The sequence below is a fragment of the Botryllus schlosseri genome, chromosome 12, assembly GCF_051294905.1.
Source record: "Botryllus schlosseri isolate E-star chromosome 12, Bs_hap1, whole genome shotgun sequence".
Lineage (NCBI taxonomy): Eukaryota > Metazoa > Chordata > Ascidiacea > Stolidobranchia > Styelidae > Botryllus > Botryllus schlosseri.
The window spans coordinates 6,722,275-6,744,433 of record NC_137247.1 but is presented as its reverse complement, the minus strand read 5'-3'; the positions used below and the strand labels follow the sequence as shown (position 1 = coordinate 6,744,433).

Sequence of the window (22,159 nt, the reverse complement as noted above, 5' to 3'; positions counted from 1 at the left end):
ATTTTAGAGCAGTTTGCATCAGGGAAGTCTTCTGCCGTCTGAACTCGCGCTAGATTATTTATCATTGGCACATTTTATTGCAGCACTATACCATACCAGCTAAATGATACAGTATAGAAATGGGCTATAAATGTTGTGTTCCGGGATGCAGATCTGGATATAAAAAGACAAAAGATGAATCGGAAAGCAGCAACAGCACTGTTGTTTCATGCTATAGCTTTCCATCTGATCCCATCATGCGCAAAAAATGGATTAAAGCAATCCCAAGAAAAGCTCTAGTTGCTTCATCTGGACAAAAAGTTTGCCGTTTACACTTTTCGGATGACGATTTCGAATATACTTCAAGTGACAAGAAGTCTCGGCGCTTGAAACATCGTGGTTGTGTAGCATTATCGAGACAACGGCTCAAATCTACTGCTGTGCCTCATATTTTTTCAACTTTGCCAAATTATCTAACAAGCCCCAATCCGAGACCTCGAAGTAAGAACTGCTCCTCCTCTGCTCGCCTTTCCACCGAGAATTCCCGCAGAGAAAAATGCAATGAGGAGTTTATTCAGCAAGAATGTGTGGTTGACCTACTCTCTTTGAAAGAAAAGTTTCAGAAAGAGCTTCTACCTGCTGGGTATGTCTATTCTACTGATGATGAAACATTGCAGTTCCACCTTATAACTTCGTCAAATGATATTCATCAGACGCCCATACTCACAGCTTCTGTGATAGTATCGAAGGACATGAAGATTCGTGCATTCATTAAAGGCGCCCCTGTTCCGCCTTCCAATTATGACGATTTATTGAGTGCAAGTTACGTTCAGAAGACATCTGAATTGAACAACATTCTTGCCAGATGCAAGTCGTTGTCCAGCGGCGATAGTAATTTCAACCACATAGAATTTACTGTATCTCTATTGGAGGAGTACCTGACTGTGCAGATGTCATCTACTAACTGTGCAGATTTCAACCCAATGTTGATCAGATTTATTATTGAGCAATTGTCACTCTGTCAAGTGACCCGCAATTCCCGGAGATACTCGACAGATCTTCTAACCACTGCATTCATGTGGAAATTTACAAGTCCAGCTCTCTATACACAGCTTCTGAACATTTTTGCTTTGCCATCAGTACGCCACCTTCGCAGATTATGTGAAGATATGACAGTGTCGCCAGGCAAACTTGATATGACGTATTTGAAGGAAAGGACTAAATCTTTATCCGACCGAGAAAAAATTGTAACCTTAATGATAGACAAGGTTTATACCGCACAGCGCGTGGAATATACAAATGGTTCTTTCATCGGGTTAACGGAAAGTGGCAATCCCGCTAAGACGGTGTTAACATTCATGGTGCAATCACTTTTTGGGAAGTACAAGGATGTGGTTTGTCTCATTCCGGTTGACAAACTTGACACTGAGACGCTGCGAACATGGTTTGATGAAGTGATGGAAAAGATCAACGATATACTACGGGTGGTAGCAATATCAACAGACAACCATGTCTGTAACCGGTGAGTTTTTATATCCTTGTTGGTTTTTGAAGTTGTTAAACAGGTATTTAATACTTATTTTTAGGAAATTATTCATGGATCTCTGTAATGGAGAACTTCGCCATATCGACACCGAGAAAAATTATTTTTGATTTTCGATTTCACTCACAACTTCAAAAACATCTTCAACCATTTTGTGAATAAGAAGCAGATGCACCCCCCTACTAAAGACAATGAAGATATACTGGGAGTGTCATGCCATGCAAAGTTCCTTCATATCAAAACCCTCTATGCTCTGGAAGAAGGCAAGACATTGAAAGTTGCACATCAACTCAAAAAAGTTTCTCTTAATCCCAGCAGCATCGCCCGAACTTCACCTCAGCACGCTTTGAGTAAGTATCATATCAATGTTAGCTCGCCGTCTCGACTTTGAACAATCCTTGGTAAAGATCATGACCTGATTGCTGCCCTTTTCTTCAGGTGTGTTTAGTGATTCAACAGTAGTGGGACTAAAGCACTTCGCAAAGGAAGGACATCCAGAATTTCTGCAAACTGCAAAATATGTTGAATTCATCCAAACCATTTGGAATATCATGTCTGTTAAAAGCCCAAGTAAAGGTAAAACTTCCATTACATAGGTTTCTTGCTGCAATTTGACTTTTATCTGATGCGACAAAATATTCATTTCAGCCGTGCGGAAAAGAAATTCATTTTTCACGCCACTGCAAATTGGTGAGGATCATCCCGGTGTTACCTATTTGAGAAGAGCCATCAACATTTTCAAGAATTGGCAAAAGTCGGGCTGTGCTGGTCTCAGCAATGAAACATTCATGGCCTGTATTCAGACAATGGGGGCTGTGCTATCGTTGACGGAGCATCTGCAAGTAACTCAGAATGTGGAATATTTATTATCCGGGAAAATAATGTCCGACCCAATTGAAGCCCGATTTGGGATGTATCGGCAGAGCAATGGCGGTAATTTCTTCATGTCTGTGAAGCAATTGCTGCTGGCGGAAAAAAAAATCGGTGTCTAAGCCTGCTGCAGCGGGATGGACTGTCCAGAGCAATTATCAGTTGTGAACCGGGCGAGGAAGATGCATCAGCAAACCACGAAGATTTCCAGTGGCTTGCTGACTTCATGAAAACTGTCGTCACAAATGATGTGGACGATACTGATGCATCTGTTGTAGTCTTTGTTAGTGGATATATTGGTCGCTCAATTTTCCGTCGTAGGCGTTGTGACGACTGCAGAGGCGTGCTCATATCCGGTATTAATAATGTTCCAGATATTAATGGCTGCATTCCTGAGAGATATAAAACGATTTTTGACATGGCAGATCGTGGAGGACTTGCTGAACCAACTGAAATTTGCTTTGCCATTACATTATTGGCTATGCAGTATTTCTCAGCTGTTTCAGCAGATGAAGACACGTTAAAAAAGTTGATGTGCTGTATGAATCAGCGCAACGTTTTTTTGAATGCAATGCGTTATGTTGTGTCTTCTACATCTCGTTTTCGTCACCTCATGCATGTCAAATGTAAATCTAGCCATTTGAACTTCAACCTTATTGTGCAAAGTGCTTTCAATTGTTTTGCAAAAAATCACCTCAAGCGTTTGAATGCCAGACCGATGCTTGAAGAGGCACCGAAGAAAAACTTTCGCAAGATCCGCAAACTGACTTCGAAGGCTTCTGCAAAATGCTAAATGGTGTCATATTGACGTCGCCACGACAACTGACTGTGACGTCACCGTGACAACTGACATCCCTATTGTTATTTATTGTGTTATTTCCTAATAAATATGTACAAAAGACACGTCCTAGATGTTTTGCGAAGTCTTTTGCAGCTGCTTGGTTGCATCAACATAGGCCTACTTCAGGGCACCTTGAAAAGAGGTGTCCAATCCCGGAGTTTCAAGATATCCCTGTAGTAATGTCACGCAATCTGGTCAAAAGTTTGGCCGTGATAGGCCATGTGTTTCATTTGGAACTAATGTTATGTCAGGCGAATATAATTGCATGTTTTGTGGAAAAAATGACCACCATATCCCAGATTGTGTGGATTTTGAGAATTTACCGTTTTCTGAACGAATATCGTTTATGCGTGACAAGTTTTTATGTTATGGATGTGGGGAAAGATGTACTAGAATGCACCATGGTAAAGATTGTCCAAAACGCGTAGTTTGTGTGAAATGCGGAAAGTTTCACTTAACTAGCTTGCATCCGTGCTCTGCAGCCGCTGTTTCGAATTGTATTGAAGTGTCCGAGTATAAAACTGTGGGTGATTGATGATAGTATAATTTGTGATTCGGTCTCAGATTATCCTCGTCTGTTTGTATTATCGCTGTATGATGTATGCTATTAGGATTTGCTTGTCTTTGTTGCCTGTTGGAGTGTCGACGTCTAATTGTCCATTTGTGTTTGAAGTAATGTTAGTAGAAGTCCGATTTCCCGAAGTGGAGCCACATTGTTTACACGTTTGCGAAAATAGTTGTAAAGACATTTTATCTTGCACAAAAATGTCCTTGAAAGGGGGAATGTAAATGGCTGTTCCAATTCCGTTGTGCGCGAAAGTGTAAATAGGTCACTCCCGAAGCCACAAGCGTGACGGCATAGTTAGTCTGCGACGCACGTGTTCTCAGAGCCCGCATGTGGAGGTCGGCGCGCTCGTGCTTCAGTCGTAAGATAGACAATTGGATCCATTTCGCTTCATTTATTCTTTATATTTCTTATTGAACCGCAGTATCATTGAACCTGGTAAATCTAGAAGTTTCTGACCACTAATTACTACTATTTGGCAGTTCTGTGCTATTAAAGAAAGCTCCTTGGATCTGCGTATGTGATCAGGATTGCAAGAGTATACTCAGAGCGGTCATTAATCAGTTGAATAGTGCGTACAACGGGAACTGTAGCTGTAGCGTCGACTCCAATCAAGCACTATACCAGCGTGTCTTGCCAACAAGTCGTTGCAGCGACCGCTACAAATGGCGTCACAAATATTCAATCGTGACATCATAGTGGAGTGACATAGGATAAATAAAGCTCCTTTGACGAGATATCCACGTACTACAGCTGTTGAACCGACTATTTTGAGGGTTCTAACCGTCCCATATCGTATATGTCGGGTGGTAATCGTCTATAGGCTCATATATGATCTTTGGAAAATATTTACACAATTATGGCATAATTTTGCAACTTAAAAAAAATTATAAAGGCCTTTGTTTAAAACACTCATAAAACATTTTGTAAACTAGGTGTTTTAAACAACCATTTTTATCAAATGTAACCCTACACTCGACACAACTCTTGGCAGTATGATAGAGCCTATATAGCAAATAGCAAATTCACATTTCTTTTGAAGGACACCGAACAATCCTAATTAAGTTAGAAGTCTTTAACAGGACTTCGCGAACTTCGCCTTGCAGAAACTTCAATAGAACTACGTGTCTAGTATATCAAAAAGGCATCATGAAATGGGGTTTCCTATATTACATTCATGTTGTCGTGATTACATTCAGGGTGAATTTTATTTTTTGAAGGTTCATCGGTCCGCGAGATTTGTTTTGATGTTTTACCGGTTCGCGGGGTCAAAAAGGTTGATAACCACTGTTTTAACCGACATGAGATCTGACGAGACGGCTTGTGATGGAGAGTATTAGTTTTGAGATAGGTTCCATCACTTTTCTGAGTAAAATTGTAATAAAAACAGTCCGAAATAGTCCTGGATCATGGTAGCTCAATAGATTATTACTCATTGTCGCCACACATTGGATAATTGGCTGTGTAGATAAGTCCCTTCATATCCATTTGGAAGCGTTGTGTTGCTGGCTTGGTGGAAATATATGCTTGTATAATGTATATGTCTGTTTGTTTGTTTATCTTTCTGTCTGCGAGAGAGAGAGAGATGGGAGTAGATTTTCTTGGTAACGGCGTAACTCAGCATTTTAACGTACATCGTCGATTTAGTAACATGCATTTTCATGCCATCTAATTTCAAATTTTCACGGCAACTAATATAGTCGCGAAGATTTCAATTACGTGCATTTAGCATAATATGTGTATAAATCCATTGTACAACAGTCATCAACATTCGTAAGTTGAATAGAGAAAGATAGTGTGAACTACCTGGGTTGTGCTGCGCGGCTTAGGTTCGGTTTGTTCAACTGGAATTTCAGATTCCGCCATTGTCGATGCGTCTTGATCCGTTGTTCCCACGTCGTTACACTCTTTTACCTATGAACGGGTAAAATATGTGGTTTTGCTGGACCAGCTCTATAAAAAACATTTCATAGGGTGCTTCAAGTCTTGATCGATGCGACACTAGCAAATAGTGATACAAATAAATACAGGTAATGGCGGTACAAAAAAAACGTTGTTTTTTCTAGTATTATAGTGATTAACGCATTATCAATCTATATAAATCATATTCCGTAAACAAAAAGAATGTTAAATTGGAAATTGGGTGGCTGTTCCAATATCTGAGATCAAGCCAATTATGGGCGTAACTGAAATTTGGTCGCGTTTAGGGACTGTTGACCATCATCATTCATCATCATTGGTTTATTAGCAATTTTATCAGTTCAATACACCACAAAAAATGCGATACAATGAAAAGACAGGAAGATGTCGAAGCGACAAGGAGTAGTCTATGGAATCTGACACCCACCTTGGCCTAGGCGATGTAAAGAGGAGGCATGCACACTGAATGAAAGTAAAGAAGATAGAATAGAAAAAGAATGCGACAAGAAATAGGGCGGCATGTCATGGGAAGCGAGATCGATAGGTCAGTCGTGGTCCGGTAATCTTGAGGATGGACTGTGTTAGGACTACACAAACGCTGACATAAAGGAATATTGTAGGCAATACCTCCTCAGCAAATGTGGTGGTGCTTGCCGTCGAATTTCCTTTCAATTCTAGCTGCTCGTTGAACGGCGTATCCGGCAGATACATAACCCCTGAAAGACACGTTTGCTATAGAACATTAATTAGTAATGGAAGTCGCAATTCGATTATTAGAATTCATAACTGATATAACCAGAGGTGTTACGTAATGGTCGGAGTACAACCTTTTCGAAGGACTACTTACTCAAGTAAATATGGATTAAAACTACTTCCACATCTACTTAAAGTTTTTCGAGCAAATCTTTTAGATATTGCGAAGTAGAAAGTGGTTTTGGAATACTGGTAGGTTTGTATCAGTTTAACAAGTGAAATTGTGTTGAAAACTGTTCGTAACTGTCCGTACATCATCATAACTGAATGCAATGTCATATAAGTCATTTGGTTTTCGTTGTTTGTATTATTCACGACGCTTGTCGACTACTATGCCTAGATAAACCTCCAACACTCGGGTACGAATTCTGTAGTGGACCTCGGTCGGACTCGTACCAGCAACCCATTGGTGCAGCAGCAGCGGATTATACCACTACGCTAGGGTTGCCATACGTCCGGAATTTCCCGGACATGTCCGGAATTTCACTGAAAAATCTGCGTCCGGGAGGAATTTCAAAAATATGCCTAAATGTCCGGAATTTTGAAGGCTTGAAGCAGGCTCAAAAGTTTTTCGTAAATCAACATAAACAATATTATTTTCAAGCAGATTTATGCTATTCAAAATTGTTCTTCGCGCCGCGCGCGAGTTTGCAACGTATAAGGATATTAGTATGGGCTTCAGGCACCCCCTCGCCAAAAATGCAATCAAAATTAATATAATAACCATCATTTACTGAAATAAGTCTGATTGTAATCGCAATTATAAGCTAATGGTATTTTCCTAGAGTTGGTTAAGACTGATTGGATGCTTCAATCACATACAGTAGCTCCAAATCTTGGGGTCCTCCGCCTTTATCGGGAGATCGCGATGATGTCGAACGTAATCAGCTTCCTATGCCGTGTGTAAGTTTGGGCAAGCTGAATTTTTTTAGTAATCAACTTATTAAGTTTTGAACTTTGCCACGGAACATTTTCAAGTGGGAGATGAGGTCGCGAGCATAAAAGGTTGGAAATCACCGGATGTGCAACCTGCTGGTGCATTTTATAGTAGCCTAATCAATCGAAGAATCAATATCATTGACAGAGTTCATACATAAAATATAACAGCCAAATGCATATAGTAAGTGCCCAACAAGTTACATCGACTACCCTATGGTGGGCCCAAGATCAGTGCTTTTTGGGCGGGAGGGGCAGGGGGGGTGAGAAAAAAATGTTGTTTCGGACCTGATTTAAACACACATACAGATAGCCGAACCGACCTAACTGTATAGAAGGGCTGTCAAACACAATCCTGACAGGCCAGGCACGGCCCGTCAGATGATTTCATCCGGCCCGTGGAGGAATCTATTGCTAACCCTAGCAAGTAGCAAGTAGCAATCACCAGAGCTCACATTACAGATGAGATGACCCAATTCATGAGCTAAGTTCCACTTCATTCCGCGATGGGCAATGCTTTGCTAGTGTGACGTCATATTGACGGCCAATGTGTTGCACCTCATTTTGAAATCCGCTAGGGGGCGCTAAAGAGTGTCGGGAATTTGCTTCACTGAAATATGGCAACCCTACACTACGCTATCTCCCAAATAACTCATTTGGTGTTAGTCCTTGTCAATTTCTAAAGTATCCACTTTCGAACGAGTAGGCTATTAAAAGTATGCAACGTCTCGAACAAATCGCATTTTTGAAACCAACACATACCTTCTATTTAATTACACAGGGTTTACACCTGAATAGCTATGACAGCAGCGTATAGATTGTGAAGACACAATGCCCTCTATATACGGGTCACCTATGTCGTTGGTATCACTTGTAAATTGACAGGCAGAGGTGCCAGTGCGCAACAATTTGTGATAATACAGTGCCCAGTTCCTCCGTCGTATGCGCTGTCACTTGTAAATTGTCAGGCAGAGATGCTAGTGTACGACAATTAGTGATAAAATATTGTCCAATTCTTCCGTCGTATGTAGCTACCTTTCAGGCGTAGCTCACACACAGCTTTAATTCCGTCGTATGGTTACCTTTCAGGCATAACTCATACACCTTTTAACCAGTAATTATTACTAATTAGTATCCAATCAAGCGAATTAAGCTTAATACAACCAAATACACTTCTATTTCTCCAGTATTGCAATTCGCTTCTTCTACTTGTAATCGAGTACAAATTTACCACCCTTAATCCTACTCGAGTACCATCAATGACTCCTATGTCTTGTCTACCTCTGATCATAGCGTCATGACATCGCCGACATCTATTGCCTGTAATAAATATTCCATAGAACGGGCCCATCTGAGCAGACCCGCACAAAAGTATCGAACACCTTACACAGAACTTTCTCTCATAGTTAATCAGAGAACGATGCAACCGTTAATCGACTACGTTATGGTGGTTTGCATGCGGATTAAGTTTGCCTGTACTATTTCTGTTAATACAATTACTATCTACAGTTATATTGACCGGAAGAGACATATGACAAGGGATTTAAGGAATGAGCAGTAAACACGGTTCTGGTGCACACAGCACCACTCATCACAAATACCCACCCCCACAACTATTGCCTCACATTTCTGTTGCAGCCACCCAAACACCCTCCCTCTCCCACCGTTTTGAAAGTGACAACGTTTGGAGACCGGGAAAACTAGAAAATTTGCAGCTCTTCTAAATTAATTTGAAATTAGAATTATATCCACACAGCTCTTCGCAAATTAGATTCAAAATTAGAAGTACTGCATTCGCAAAAACTTGTAAATTTTAATCAACTACATTCTCATAAGCATGGCAAATGTCTGTACAGCAAGCTTGGTTCGTTTCGCACAAAGCAGTTCTCCTCAAGCATTTTCAGCAAAACATGAAATCAAATTAGGATTAGCATTAAGCATAGAAACATTTCACAAGTTAGATTAGAATTGGGATTAGAGCCGAGAAACATTTCGCAAATTAAACTAGAGTTAGATTATCTATATTTCGCAATTATTCGTCTATTAAGTGAACTAAAATTTTCTAGTTTTCCAAGTCTGATCCTCACGAGAACTAGCCATAGGATCCGGCGCAAGCTCTACAGTCTACACTCACGTCCGCTTGTTTTCCTGGCAATGAGTCGCTCCTCGATGCACGAATAATATTTGGCTTTCCGTTCCGCTAGTCGTCTTCTCGTCGTAGCGGCAATGGAGATCACGCCCGCCTTCAGTATTTCTCGCAGCAACTGTTCGCACCACCCTGAACAAACCGTATGTGAATGGCTGTGTATTTCTATCGAGGGAAACAGGGTCGTAACCAAGTCACAAGGCTCCGAGTCGCAAGTCAATCTCACTTTTATAGTTCTGACTCGAGTCAAGTCAAGTCATTTTCAATCCACCACCGAGTCAAGTCCGACTCCAAGTCCGCGAGCAGAGGGTCGAGTCCGATTCATGGTATTGTGACTCGAGTCCGAGTTCACGTCATTGTGTTGACTGCTCAGTTTCCAGGTAAAGCCTTGTTAAACCCAGTTTTTATAACTCTGTTTGATAATATCGAATGGTTTGCATGTATAATATACTAATTTTCCTCACTTTGAGAAGTTTCTGGTCGCATTTTCAAGTACCAGTATCGATAGACGATATCCCAATAGTGTGGTTACTTAACCATTCTTCGAAATTACAATGAAATGTCGGTCTTGGCCGTCTGAGTCTCGAGTCATGCGCAATGACTCGAGTCCAAGTCGAGTCAATACACAGATTGACTCGAGTCGAGTCGAGTCATTTCCGCATTTTGAGAAAATGACTCGAATCAAGTCGAGTCATCAGAAAATTGTGACTCGAGTCATTACAACCCTCGCAAATAACGTGGAGAGTCTGCAAAGGCATGTTTTATACTCCAATTAGACTCCGGTCACTCAGCAGCACAGCTGCTAGAGAGGAATTCATCATCCATCACAGTGTTGGGGAATTCATCATCCAAAATTTCCCTAGACTCAATCCTTTGCTCCCAATGAAACTACTACGAAGCTATAACACAAATAGTAAGTTTTGTACCATGGTACATTTATTTGTGCGTATAATCTTTTGCTGGCATATAATAATAGCTAATTTCTGTTTAGTAAACAACAACGACGACAAATAGTGCGTACAATAAATCAACTAATTCCATATTGAGGGTTTTACCCACCGTAAATACAATTTTTTCAAATCTAAAATTTTCTACTCCAAAAACGTCGCTACTGCAAATTGGAATTGAGCCAAATTTGCCCTATGTCGTTTTCTTAGACAGCCTTTCAATTTCGTGAGGTAGCCGGTAAAATTTGAAAAAATAAATTATTTTAACGTTTATTGCATAAATCCAAAATTACTCCTCTTATAGCAATGCTTCTACTGGTCGGAATTGAGCCAAATTTGATGTGCAGCGTTTTTTAGGCAACCTAACAATTTAATCAAGTAGCCTGTAAAATTTTGAAAATAAGTTACGGTTGAACAATGCACAGCCCTATTGAGCACGTGTACATCGTACTGAACTGTATACTACAAAACGATGGAAACAAATTTGACGCAATTCCAACCCGTAAAAGCGAAGTTATTTGAGTTTCCCCATTCATAATCCTTGTATTTTCCACCGTCAATGCTATGTTTACAAATGCAAAACTTTCAACTGCAATAACTTCGCTTCTACCGGTTGGAAGTGATCAAAAATAGTTATAAATCGTTCTTTTAGACAACCTAATTACGTGGGGATTACAGTAAAATTTGAAATTTTATTTTTTATTTGTTACGATAAATTCGAAAATTTCGATTGGCTCTGCGTCGGCTTCTACTGGTTGGAATTGAGTTAAATCGGTGAGCAGAATTTTTTCAGGCAACCCAACAATTTAGTCAGTGAATCTCCGAAATCCGAAAAAAAGTAAATTTTGAGCAACCCTAGTTGCACATGTACATTGTACATACAAACTGGAACATGTGTGATATATTTGGAAACATTTACCAAACACGCACCCTGTGTACACATCCTCACCCGCACCCCTACGCCGATGCTCTGCGGAGCTTCAACGATGCCGCCGTGGTAAAAGTTGCATTTTCTTGAACACGTCTGTGAAAAACTTGTATAGACTCTTACTTGGTACTCCGTGGCTGCGAAGAACTACGAATTTCTCCAGGGCGGCTGGAATGTGTCCGACGTGGAGGATTTGACAAATCAGCGCGCCGATCAGAGCGCTCGGCAAGCCGGGCAGTTTGATGTAGATCGTCTTCAAATGTCCGATGACCTACGATGTCGAGATATTGAAACTCATTCCGATAGCACTGTGACCAGAGGTGGTTTGTCGTTTGCGGTATTCATAGTGTTTTCGACTGCAATGCTCAATTGCTCACTCTCACAAGGGCAATGATCTTTATTATGATTCATTCTGTGCCACGTGCCAGTCGTGAAGATGAACCAGACAATTTCGGAAGTAGTAACTCATATCAATTACCGAAGGTATCTGATCCATTGGTCACGGCTATTTTTCGAACTACTTATACTTGAGTAGGCTACTTTGACATGTCTTTGAAACCGTTACTTCCACTTGTAATTATATAGAAATTTATGGCGTCATTTTACTTCTATTTGGCAACCAGCGATGACCACACATCATGGTAATCTCTTCAAGTGCGAGAATAGGAACTTTGAATAGTATAAAACCATCCCTAAAATCATTCAAGATCCAACACCTTGAAAGCGTTTCATACAATATGCGGAATTTGCATTCGGGTCAAAAAAAGCCATAAAATGACAATATCATATCGCGAACATGACGCCGCGCACAGGCATAGGAGCATACAAGCGGCCATTACCCCTACATCAGTGGTTCCTAATCTGTGTTCCATGGATCACTATAGGGGTCGCTGAGCCTGCATCCGGGATCACATGAGGTCAAGACACACGCTCGACCCATACATATGCTTTGTGACGATGCACTCGTCTTAGCCATCATTTGTTACAGGCAATTAGGCTCGACTTGTGACGGTTGCAGTGGTATACGTCGTGTGCAGTGGCGTACGCTGGGGAGGCTGGGGTTCCAAATCGAAACCTCTTCGGAAATGCCAATTGTATCTCCAATACTTATAAGCTCATTTTCAATTAGGTAATTGGTATCTCGCTGTTACGTTTCGACCGAACAATACGATGACACTTTCCAAGGTGAAGCCTTGCATATCTGAACTGATATCCGATAGTAAACAGCAGAAGTCACGCTGAATTGCCATAAATACTCATCAAAATGTTTTCGTTTTGTAACAAAATTATATTAATGGCTTCGTTCTTTTAACACTCTGCTGTTGAGGCGCAGTTAATTTTTTGTACCAGTAATCCATAGTACTGTAGTATATTAGATGTGTAGTTAGATCTGTATTGTGGCATATTTTTGTTTTAATGACTCTGCGAGAATTAGGGGTTCCGCGATGGCTCGCAGACTAGTGTAATGGTTCCGAGTGTTTGCAACGGTTAAGTAGCACCGCCCTGGAGTAAATCAGACAACTGTCCATGTCATAAGGCTTATACAGTAGTTGATTGTATCTATATATATATCATTCTTTATCTCGAGATTCTCGACATCATAAATCGATATCAACACACCTGCTTTGCGTCAGCATGTAGAGGTCTGTCCGGGCTGAACGGGCGCATGGCTAGCACGCAAAGGGCGCGATAGTCCTTGGCCAGGGCCGTGATAAACTTCCAAGACTGATCATCAATATTTTGAGCATCGTCCAGCGCGAATAACGTGAACCTGGAACCGGCCACGTTATGAACGATCTTGACGACCATGCCTTGGATTTTCTTCGTTCTTTCGTCGTTCGTCATCGAAGATACCTAGACAACATAGATGGCAGTGTATCATGTAGAACACAAACGAGCTGGAGCAAATTAAGTCGTACAGGTTTAGGTCTTACAACCAAGCACGTGTGGTCTGCCTTGCGTTACGTACTCTGATCGTTGAATTTTAGAATTCTTGCATTTCTACTTAACGTTGTGTTAGGAAAAAACTACTTTCTTTTTGCACTTTGCATTTTGTAAATTACAAAATAGTTTTGGGATATGTTGTTGTCGTTGTTTGTGGTACTCAACGTACTTTTCGACAAGAATGGTAATTTACACCATACCGATATTCTTTATTATGATTCCGTAACTGTCGTCTTTTATCATGGCCCACCTTACGATACCGCTTACGCAGATCAGATGGGTTTTGGGATGTTTGGATCACTTCAGTGAGTGTTGAATAGCCTATTCATTGCAAATCTGCCGTTCCCTTTAGACACCAGTTCGGAAATATGAGACTTCACTTGGAAAGGGTCATCGTATTGTACGGCCAAAATGCAATCGTGATACATACTGCTTGATTGCAAATGAGTTTATAAATATTGGAGATCGAATTGGGATTTCAAAAGCAACGGGTTTCGATTTTAAACCCAGTGATGGCTAATACATACACCATATACATAGACGTTGGCAACTTACCTTATCTGATTCCGGAAAATCGACGCCAACAATGTCGTTCAACACGCTCAGCAGGATTCTATCTTCTTTGTTCGTAGCGCTCAGAAGGGCTTTGGAACGGATCGACTCGTCTGTTTTCCCGTGAATTCCTAGCAGCAGTTCGAGAAGCGTTCTCACGGTGAAGTATGGAGACTTGGCGTGGTTGAGGGCTAGTTGAAAACTCACAACGCGGGCGTTCTTCTCTGACGCTCTCCACTGACAATATAACAGCGATATATATCAACCGTTTTCGTCATTATGTCGGGGGAATTGTTGGTTTCTATCGCATCGCGATTACTTTTTTTCAATATTGTATCATAGTTAAGCAGTAAAGAAGTAATGACACCTCGTGGACCGTCAGTGTTGGGATGACTCGAATCACCTTTTTCGTATTACTTGACTTGACTCGAGTCACTTTGCAAAAATGTCTTGACTTGACTCGGCGTTTCAGTAATATCGATTGACTCGTGACTCGGAGCAAAATTCACGAGTCAATTTCAAGTCATCAAGAAATCAGTGTCGATAAAAATAACTATCTTGCTCACGTTTGGATTGTTCGCGCAACGCTGGTGTAGCCCATGAGCGACCAATTATTCAATGATTGTGCGTTACACTGAACCTCCATTGTTCTCCAACAAATTAATCGACCATAAACGAAATGATAGGAGCTTACAGGTTACATTGTTGTGAACTACTATAATAAAGTTATTTAATAGCAAAGTATCTACCTCTGTTCTCTGTTCTTACCTTAACGAAACCCCCTTGGTTTATTTAAATTGAACTCGAATATAGTTTTATGCTCGTCAAACATTGGCGATGGCTCGAATTCTATTGTAGGAATATTTAGATGGGTAATGTATTGCATCTTATCAATTCGTTTCTCAATTCTCAATTCTCTATTTTCGCTGGTAACTATAAATTGAGGCTGTGCAATTACCTACGTATAGTTTAAGAGTTCTGCGTGTATGGGAGCGATACAGCAATGACTGCCCAATCTGTATTCCAAGCAGTTAGCATAATACAATGACGTAATAATGCCTCATACTACGAAAAGGCAACATGACTGGAATTTTGACTTGACTCGTGATTTGACTTGACTCGACTTGACTCCAGTCACCACCAAAAATTGAGTGACTCGACTCGAGTCACCTTCGAAAATCGAATGACTGGACTTGACTCGAGTCAAAATGTGCAATGACTCGAAGTGGCTTGGGACTTGAAGTTATTGACTTGATCTCAACACTGTGGACCGTACGAATTCATAACTACATGTGGTGAGTAATTCAAGAGGTGATCAATTATATCCTACTGCTGCTTTTTCATATTACTGAATATAATTTCGGCTATACTGGCGGTTATGGTTACAGATATGCTTCCACTTCTGTTTCAACAGTTACACCACTCCACTATAAATCAGTGTTGGGATCAAGTCACTACCTTCGAGTCACGAGTCATTTCGAGTCATTGCACATTTTGACTCGAGTCAAGTCAAGTCAATCGATTTTCGAAGGTGACTCGAGTCAAGTCAAGTCACTCGATTTTTGGAGGTGACTCGAGTCAAGTCGAGTCAAGTCAAGTCAAGTCACGAGTCAAGTCACATTTCAAGTCAAGTTGCCTTTTCGAATGCCTACGCCGTTGCATTTCGCTAGCTGTCTGAAATACAGATTAACTGGTCATTGATTTTGAACCGATGAACGAATATGAAGTTACATATACACGTAAGACGGTGCTGTATCGAAATGGTAAACTACGCAATTACAATGGTATAGCCTCAGTTTATAGTTACCAGCCAATGTAGAGAATAGAGAAACGAATTGATAAGATACAATACATTATTCATTTACAAATGGATATCATACAATTCGAGCCTGGGCCAATGTTCGAGGACTATATAAACTATCTTCGAATTTAATTTCAATAAAGAGGTTTGATTCATGTACATAGAGAACCGCAATAGACATTTTTCTCTTAAAATACTTTACTATACTAGTTTACGACAGCGTAAGCTGTAACCTTCGATCACTTCGTAAGCGGTCAATTTATTTGTGAGAGAACAATAGAGGCTCAGTAAAACGCACGATCACGGGTTACACCAGCGTTTCGCGAACAATCCGATTGCATGATAATGTGATTTTTATCGACATCGATTGCTTGATGACTTGAAATTGACTCGTGAATTTTGCTTCGAGTCACGAGTCAATCCACATTTCTGATACGCCGAGTCAAGTCAAGTCAAGTCATTTTAACAAAGTGACTCGAGTCAAGTCAAGTCATACGAAAAAGGTGACTCGAGTCTGACTCAAGTCAAGTCATGACTCGAGTCATCCCAACACTGCTATAAATTCTATCAAGTTGAAATTAGTGTTGGCATAAATTCGCTGCGCTTCCACAAGTCACATTGTGGTAACAATGACTCTGCGTTCAGATCCCCGTAATACGATGGATTGAGGATAATAATTAGGACAATTGTAATTTTGACGCCTCAAACCTAGAAACTTTTTTGACCTGTCTCACTTGCACATGTCTTCAAATCACTACATTTCAAAGTAGAAATAAGTGGTAGGCTATCACTTCTACCTGTGCTTGAGTATAAAAGCATCATCAATGATCATCGGCAATTTTGACCGCCCGTCATATTGCTCACTATTCCCATTGAGCGTCAATCAAAATTTGCCATATACTCTTGAAACGATGTGACTTGAGAGAACGCGAAAACAGAACAAGCACAACGGTTCTAGAAATGCCTATCTATGTTTCTTGCTACGACAATATTTACAGTTCTGAGCTAACCTGTATTTCTTGCATGACTCGCGATTTTCCGTAACCAGCGTCCGCTTCGAAGATCACCACTCGTCTTTCAGTTCCCACACTCTTACAGGATGGATCAGAATTAATCAAGGGCAAAGTCTATAACGCGCAACGAAATCGAGTTACCTGATGTTTCATCGAATTCATGAGCTCGTCCATAAATGTCTTTATCTCGATCTCTCTACCGAGTATGGGGTACTCCGGCTCGACTATTGTTGTAACTCCGACCAGTTTTTGCAAACCTAAAACAGATATATCTACACTGTGCAATGCATTGATTCGTAGGCGCTCCCGTGCAAATATCTAAGCATGGATGAAACTTTGACTTGTTTATTTCATAGGTGGTCAAATAAATGATTGTCGGTACCGAAGCAAGTGACGCCGTAGATCTCTTCTCTGCCCAACTTTCCGACACATGTAAAAACTACTCAAACAGGGATTTGAAATGAGAGAAAGAAAAAGCATTCAAGTTGGTAATTTCAAAAAGGTAGGCCTAGCTTTGGTCGAGCTAGGGTCCCATTACTTTTAGCAGTTCATCGGTGGTGACTTTGTTTTCGAAATCGCGACATTCATCCGCTAATATAGATGACTAAGCTACAAGTATGTGTCTACTCCAGTTACCGTGGTATATGGGATATTTTATGCGGTTGATATGACAATTTGTCTCATAACAGTGATGCAAAGTTACTAACTACTTCATACTTATGACACTCAGAGTGTGGAAAGTAAGTAGTTTTGCCTAAAAACTGTTTAGTCAAAGACAAAGTGGTATAAAAGCACAACCACTTGGGTATCAATTTGGGTATAGTCTGTAAAAGTAGCAGTATTTCGTTACAGACCACCTCTGCCATCAACCAATCAATTTTTATCTTCATAAATGCTTTCAATGCTTCATCAATGTTACATATGTACCGGGCCGAAATTGAGACAAGCTGCATGTGATAGGGCCTTTACCTTCTTGGTATTGGAAGACTTGAGTCTTTGTACATCCCTTCATTTCCTTGTACGGCAATTCCGTGAACAAATCCATTGAAAGTTTGGAATCTTCGAAAGTAACGCGATCGCACGACACAACGCCGGGATAATGCATCATCAGTCTTGCAGCAAGATTTACCTGGATTATGTTGATTACTGTAATGATACGTACGGCCACGGTTTCACGCGGATGCATGCTTCCGATGTTTCAATTACCTTTTGGCCAATCACTGTGTATTCGTGCCTTTCTTGGTGGCCTATGACACCGCAAAAAACAGGCCCCGTGGTAACACCTATCGACACATACGACACGTTCTCGTTCTTCTTCAATGTCTGGGTGAATAAAAAGTATCGCGTGTCATTATTATTACAAAAACGGTTTAGAATCGACAAAGATATGAATATCAAGCTATGAATGGTCATTATGACCGTAAGTTTTGGCACAGGGCGATCAAGTAGGGCTGAGCAAAACCGAGGCTATGGGCTCCGAGTCGATTCAAGTGTCAGTTGTTATGACGCCAAGAGCATGCAAAATGGGCAATTGGTCAGGTTCAAATATATACCTTTGATGCGACCACAAAGACTACAATGCCAGGTCTATATCACATTCACTATACTTTTGCAATCATGCCTATTTCATTGACACATAGTGGCAATCACTGTCCCCTCTAAGCGTGCGCAATTGAGCAGTGCTGACACGGTCTCTGCGCACAGAAAACGTGAGCTGCTCACAAAAAAGCCGAAGTGATGGAATTGTTTTTAGTCAACACCACAAAATTAACGAAAAAACTGGATAATTTGGCAGTCCAACCAAAGTCATGACCTCTTTTTAGTCATTACGCACGGTTGTCCAAGGGACCGTGCAGTGAGTTGGTGAGTGCGCGCAGACTCGTGAAAAATTAGAGGGAACATTGGTGACAATGCTGTGGGTTGGCTACATCGAACTTTACAGATATCTCATTTCCACTTATATGCGTAACTTTGCACTGCATGTCGTGATACCACCAATCGAAGTTTATTGTTAGAAGTTGAAGTTTTACATATAGTGTTAATTAACATTGGAATCATAATTCTCGTCGACAAATTAACTGTTAGTTGCAAGGAGCGTATAATTTTAATACTAGAAAAATTGATTTTTTATTAGAATTAATACTCGATTCAGAGTATTCCAATCATTGCTCCCAGCGCTACTATCAAGACAATTTAGCCAAGCATTCAGACTAGATTCAGTGAAAGCTTGGCAACGCAATAATATCTACCCGAGTTATACGCCATGATGCTTGTAGCGCATGAGCAGGCTCTTCCTCGTGCTTGCTTCCAGGCAAACCGTAGATAACGAGAAACGTACAGCCTTTGTCAAACATGAAGATTTTGTTCAGTGATCCCTGAAAACAGTTACAGCGAATTGCTCTCTAGCATTCTTAGCGGTAAATGTAAGTTATAGTTGCAACGGCGTGGAGTTAGGTAGACCAGCAAAACTGCCAGTAAGGTCGGCTCCCACCGACTAGTATTCTATATATCTCTCGATAGGCCTATAGGATACAAGTGTAGTATAGCATAGCATAACATAGGGTTACCATATTTTGTGGATCAAATTCCGGACACTCTTTAGCACCCACTAGCGTGTTATATAACGAGATATGAACACATTGTGAGTGAATATGACGTCACACTAGCAAAACCTCGCTCAACGACTGTACGACGTACGTACACAGGAGTGGAGTCGAGTGGAACAGGTTTTGAATTGGGCCATCTCTAAACTGAGCTCTGGTGATTGCTTTGGTCTGCAACAAATTTCGGGTCATCCGGTCCGCCGGTTGTGTGGTTGACAGTCCTGCTATGGTGTTAGGTCGGCGCGGCTATCTGGTTGTGTGTTGTAACCAGGTATGAAACAACGCGCCCTTCGCCCGAACAGCTCTAATCTTGGGCCCAGAACCATACGGTAATCGATGCAACTTCTTGCAGGCTTACTATATGCATCTGCTTGTTAAAATTTGCGAATGAATTTCTGTCAATAATATTGATTCTTCCTTATATTGCTATAAAATACACCAGTATAGATTTTACATCCGGTGGTTTCCAACCTTTCATGGCCGCGAGCTCATTTCCAATTTAAAAATGTCCCGTGATCCAGCAAATATAATGATAGGCTGATTAATAAAAAAGTCAGCTTGCTCAGACTTACTCACGGCCTATTTTGGAAGTTGATGACGTCCAACATCTTCGCGATCACCATAATATAGAGAAACGCCCTCACGTACAGAAAACTGTCTTTGTCAAAACTAAACGATCCAAACCCAACTCAAGGAATATACGATTATCTTATAATTGCGATTACAATTACACTTATTTCAGTAAATTATGATTATTTTTATTATTTTTGATTGCATTTTTTCGCAAGGCTGGTGCGTGGTCCCCATATTAATATAAATATACGTTGCATTAAATCGCGCGCGGCGCGAAGAAAATTTTGACATATCATAATTCTACTTAAAACTGATATCATTTATGTTGATTTACGAAAAAAATTTGAGCCTACTTCAAACGTTCAAAATTCCGGACATTTAGGCATATTTTAGAATTTCCTCCCGGACGCAGTTTTGACGGTGAAATTCCGGACATGTCCGGAAAATTCCAGACGAATGGCAACCCTAGCATAACATAGCATATGATATACCGGTACGAGTATATAGTAGGTATACAATGATTTTATTATACGGTAAGTAGGCCTACCTGCATGTCTTTGGATGAGTTGTAAACTGAGTCAAAAACGCGTTGCATATTCTGACACAATTTCTCGTGAAACTGCCTGTCTCTTTCGTTGATATCAAAGGCCATGTTGATGAAGACGATCGAGCACTGACGCATTTCGGACAAGAACTTCAGCGGTTGGTTATCGTCGACTTTAGACTTCACCACGTCCGGAACGTATTTCCTGATGAATTCCTCCCTCTGCTTGTTCGGGACTAATCTCAGCGCGATTCGAACGATGTTCTTGTCCACGACAACCTTCGAATTGCCGTCGGGAAGGTCAATGTACTCGTGCCATTTCTTGCGGGGGTCGTGACGTAGGTATCGCAGAAGTCCGAATCTTTCGGAGAGAGGATCGAAGATGATATTATCACGCTCCGATAACTCTAGCGCGTTTGGCGACAGTACTATCAGACCAGCAGCGCAATACTTCTCGGCGGCGTTAACTTCCCCAACTGGTCGGCCGGCCATTACGAAATGCCTGTATTGAAATACAGTCTGTCAGATCCTAGTAAGAATGAAAATCTTTAATCAGTCTTACCTACACCAGGCGAATTCTAATTGTCTAATAAAACTAATTAGAGCGATGTCCTGGTAATTTAATTGCAATGCAATTTGTTATGTGTTTCTATGCTCTAATTCTAACATAATTTCTGGTTTTCGTGAAAATGGGACAGGAGAATTGTATAGTGCGAAACGGGTCAAACTTGCTCTACAGACATTTATTGCCATTCTCATATGCTTACGAGAATGCTGAACTCTGATTTTATACGAGCTATAGACTTTGATTCAATTTTCAAGTTTTCGCGAATTCAGTAATTCTAAATCTGATCTAATTTAAAAAAAAAACGGTGTACCTATAATACTAATTTTAGTCTAATTTGAAAAAACCCGTGCAGCTATAACTCTAATTCTAATCTAATTTGGAAGAGATGGAAATTTTCCAGTAGTCCGACTCTGCCCTGGGTGATTGAAATCACGATTCTAAAATATACCTACGGGCAGAATACCATTGATGAAATAGAAATTACCTTCTCTTGTCGTTACCGACGAAGGTAACGAAGATTTTTCCGGCAGAAATCGCAATTTTCACCCTCAATTTCACTCCGACATCCGTGACTTGGTTGCCGCACTTGTCTTGAATGGCGAGGCTGCATTTTACCGCCTGAGAAATCGCGTACGGTAGATATTGTCGTTGCGTGACTTTCCACACCGCCAAAATCGCATCGCCAGCAAACTTGAGTATATCCCCGCCCAATTGCAGGATGTTTTGGACTATCTTTCCGATGTATGCGTTTAAGGTGACTGTCAAAGCGTCTGTGCCCTTTTCGCTGGACTGCGTGTATTTTTCGGTCAACGCTGTGAATCCGGAAACATCGGCAAACAGTAAAACTCCATCGAACTTGTGCACATGAGGTATCTTCCCTGGGTTTTTGTCGAACACCACCAGATCGGGAACGTGGGTCACTAGTTGCTTTTCTACGTTTCTTGCTTCCGAGATGATGGCATTGGACACTCGGCGCTGGCTGACTTCTCTCATCGCAACTTGGAAGACGACGGAGTTGTTTCTTCTAATGGCTTCGCACACTCAGCCATAGCTCATCACTTCGAACTTAAAAATATTTGACTTTCTGAAAACTTCGAGAAACCTCTCTATGATGTCATAGAGCCTTTCTATTG

General features: G+C 40.9%; 3 protein-coding genes and 1 long non-coding RNA gene across 5 annotated transcripts in view; 2 read left to right on the top strand and 2 right to left on the bottom strand.

Annotated features, from left to right (window-relative positions):
* Nucleotides 1-8,576, bottom strand: part of LOC145451821 (uncharacterized) — a 176,377-nt gene extending 167,801 nt beyond the window's left edge. The window contains exon 1 of the long non-coding RNA XR_013919058.1: nt 8,563-8,576. This is a non-coding gene — a long non-coding RNA (uncharacterized LOC145451821). The remainder of the gene's footprint in view (nt 1-8,562) is intronic.
* The window catches only part of LOC145451792 (adenylate cyclase type 10-like), a 44,759-nt gene extending 22,653 nt beyond the window's left edge, over nt 1-22,106 (bottom strand). For both annotated transcript variants that reach the window (XM_080330024.1, XM_080330025.1), the window contains exons 1-13: nt 21,511-22,106; nt 20,462-20,960; nt 18,988-19,113; nt 17,945-18,061; nt 17,708-17,867; nt 16,880-16,995; nt 16,736-16,816; nt 13,928-14,161; nt 13,049-13,282; nt 11,552-11,699; nt 9,542-9,685; nt 6,346-6,434; nt 5,605-5,712 (exon numbers count right to left, since the gene is read on the bottom strand). In XM_080330024.1, the coding sequence (XP_080186150.1) occupies nt 5,605-5,712; nt 6,346-6,434; nt 9,542-9,685; nt 11,552-11,699; nt 13,049-13,282; nt 13,928-14,161; nt 16,736-16,816; nt 16,880-16,995; nt 17,708-17,867; nt 17,945-18,061; nt 18,988-19,113; nt 20,462-20,960; nt 21,511-22,019 (2,565 nt within the window). In that variant the 5' untranslated portion in view covers nt 22,020-22,106. The remainder of the gene's footprint in view (nt 1-5,604; nt 5,713-6,345; nt 6,435-9,541; nt 9,686-11,551; nt 11,700-13,048; nt 13,283-13,927; nt 14,162-16,735; nt 16,817-16,879; nt 16,996-17,707; nt 17,868-17,944; nt 18,062-18,987; nt 19,114-20,461; nt 20,961-21,510) is intronic.
* LOC145452667 (uncharacterized) lies at nt 7-1,632 on the top strand. Its single transcript, XM_080330840.1, has 2 exons — nt 7-1,501; nt 1,566-1,632. The coding sequence occupies exons 1-2, from the start codon at nt 120-122 to the stop codon at nt 1,630-1,632; spliced, it is 1,449 nt and encodes a 482-aa protein (XP_080186966.1). The 5' UTR covers nt 7-119.
* Nucleotides 1,602-3,295, top strand: LOC145451811 (uncharacterized). The gene is made up of 3 exons (XM_080330050.1): nt 1,602-1,872; nt 1,961-2,098; nt 2,171-3,295. Exons 1-3 carry the CDS (start codon nt 1,692-1,694, stop codon nt 2,512-2,514), a joined length of 663 nt encoding a protein of 220 aa, XP_080186176.1. The 5' UTR covers nt 1,602-1,691; the 3' UTR covers nt 2,515-3,295.
* Nucleotides 22,107-22,159: the final 53 nt, after the last annotated feature.

Excerpts from the sequence above, each read along its gene's own strand:
- LOC145452667 (XM_080330840.1), top strand. The coding sequence starts at position 120 with ATGGGCTATAAATGTTGTGTTCCGGGATGCAGATCTGGATATAAAAAG. Across the intron at positions 1,502-1,565 it reads GACAACCATGTCTGTAACCG|GAAATTATTCATGGATCTCT; the intron begins GTGAGTTTTTAT and ends ACTTATTTTTAG.
- LOC145451811 (XM_080330050.1), top strand. The coding sequence starts at position 1,692 with ATGCACCCCCCTACTAAAGACAATGAAGATATACTGGGAGTGTCATGC. Across the intron at positions 1,873-1,960 it reads TTCACCTCAGCACGCTTTGA|GTGTGTTTAGTGATTCAACA; the intron begins GTAAGTATCATA and ends CCTTTTCTTCAG. Across the intron at positions 2,099-2,170 it reads TGTTAAAAGCCCAAGTAAAG|CCGTGCGGAAAAGAAATTCA; the intron begins GTAAAACTTCCA and ends TATTCATTTCAG.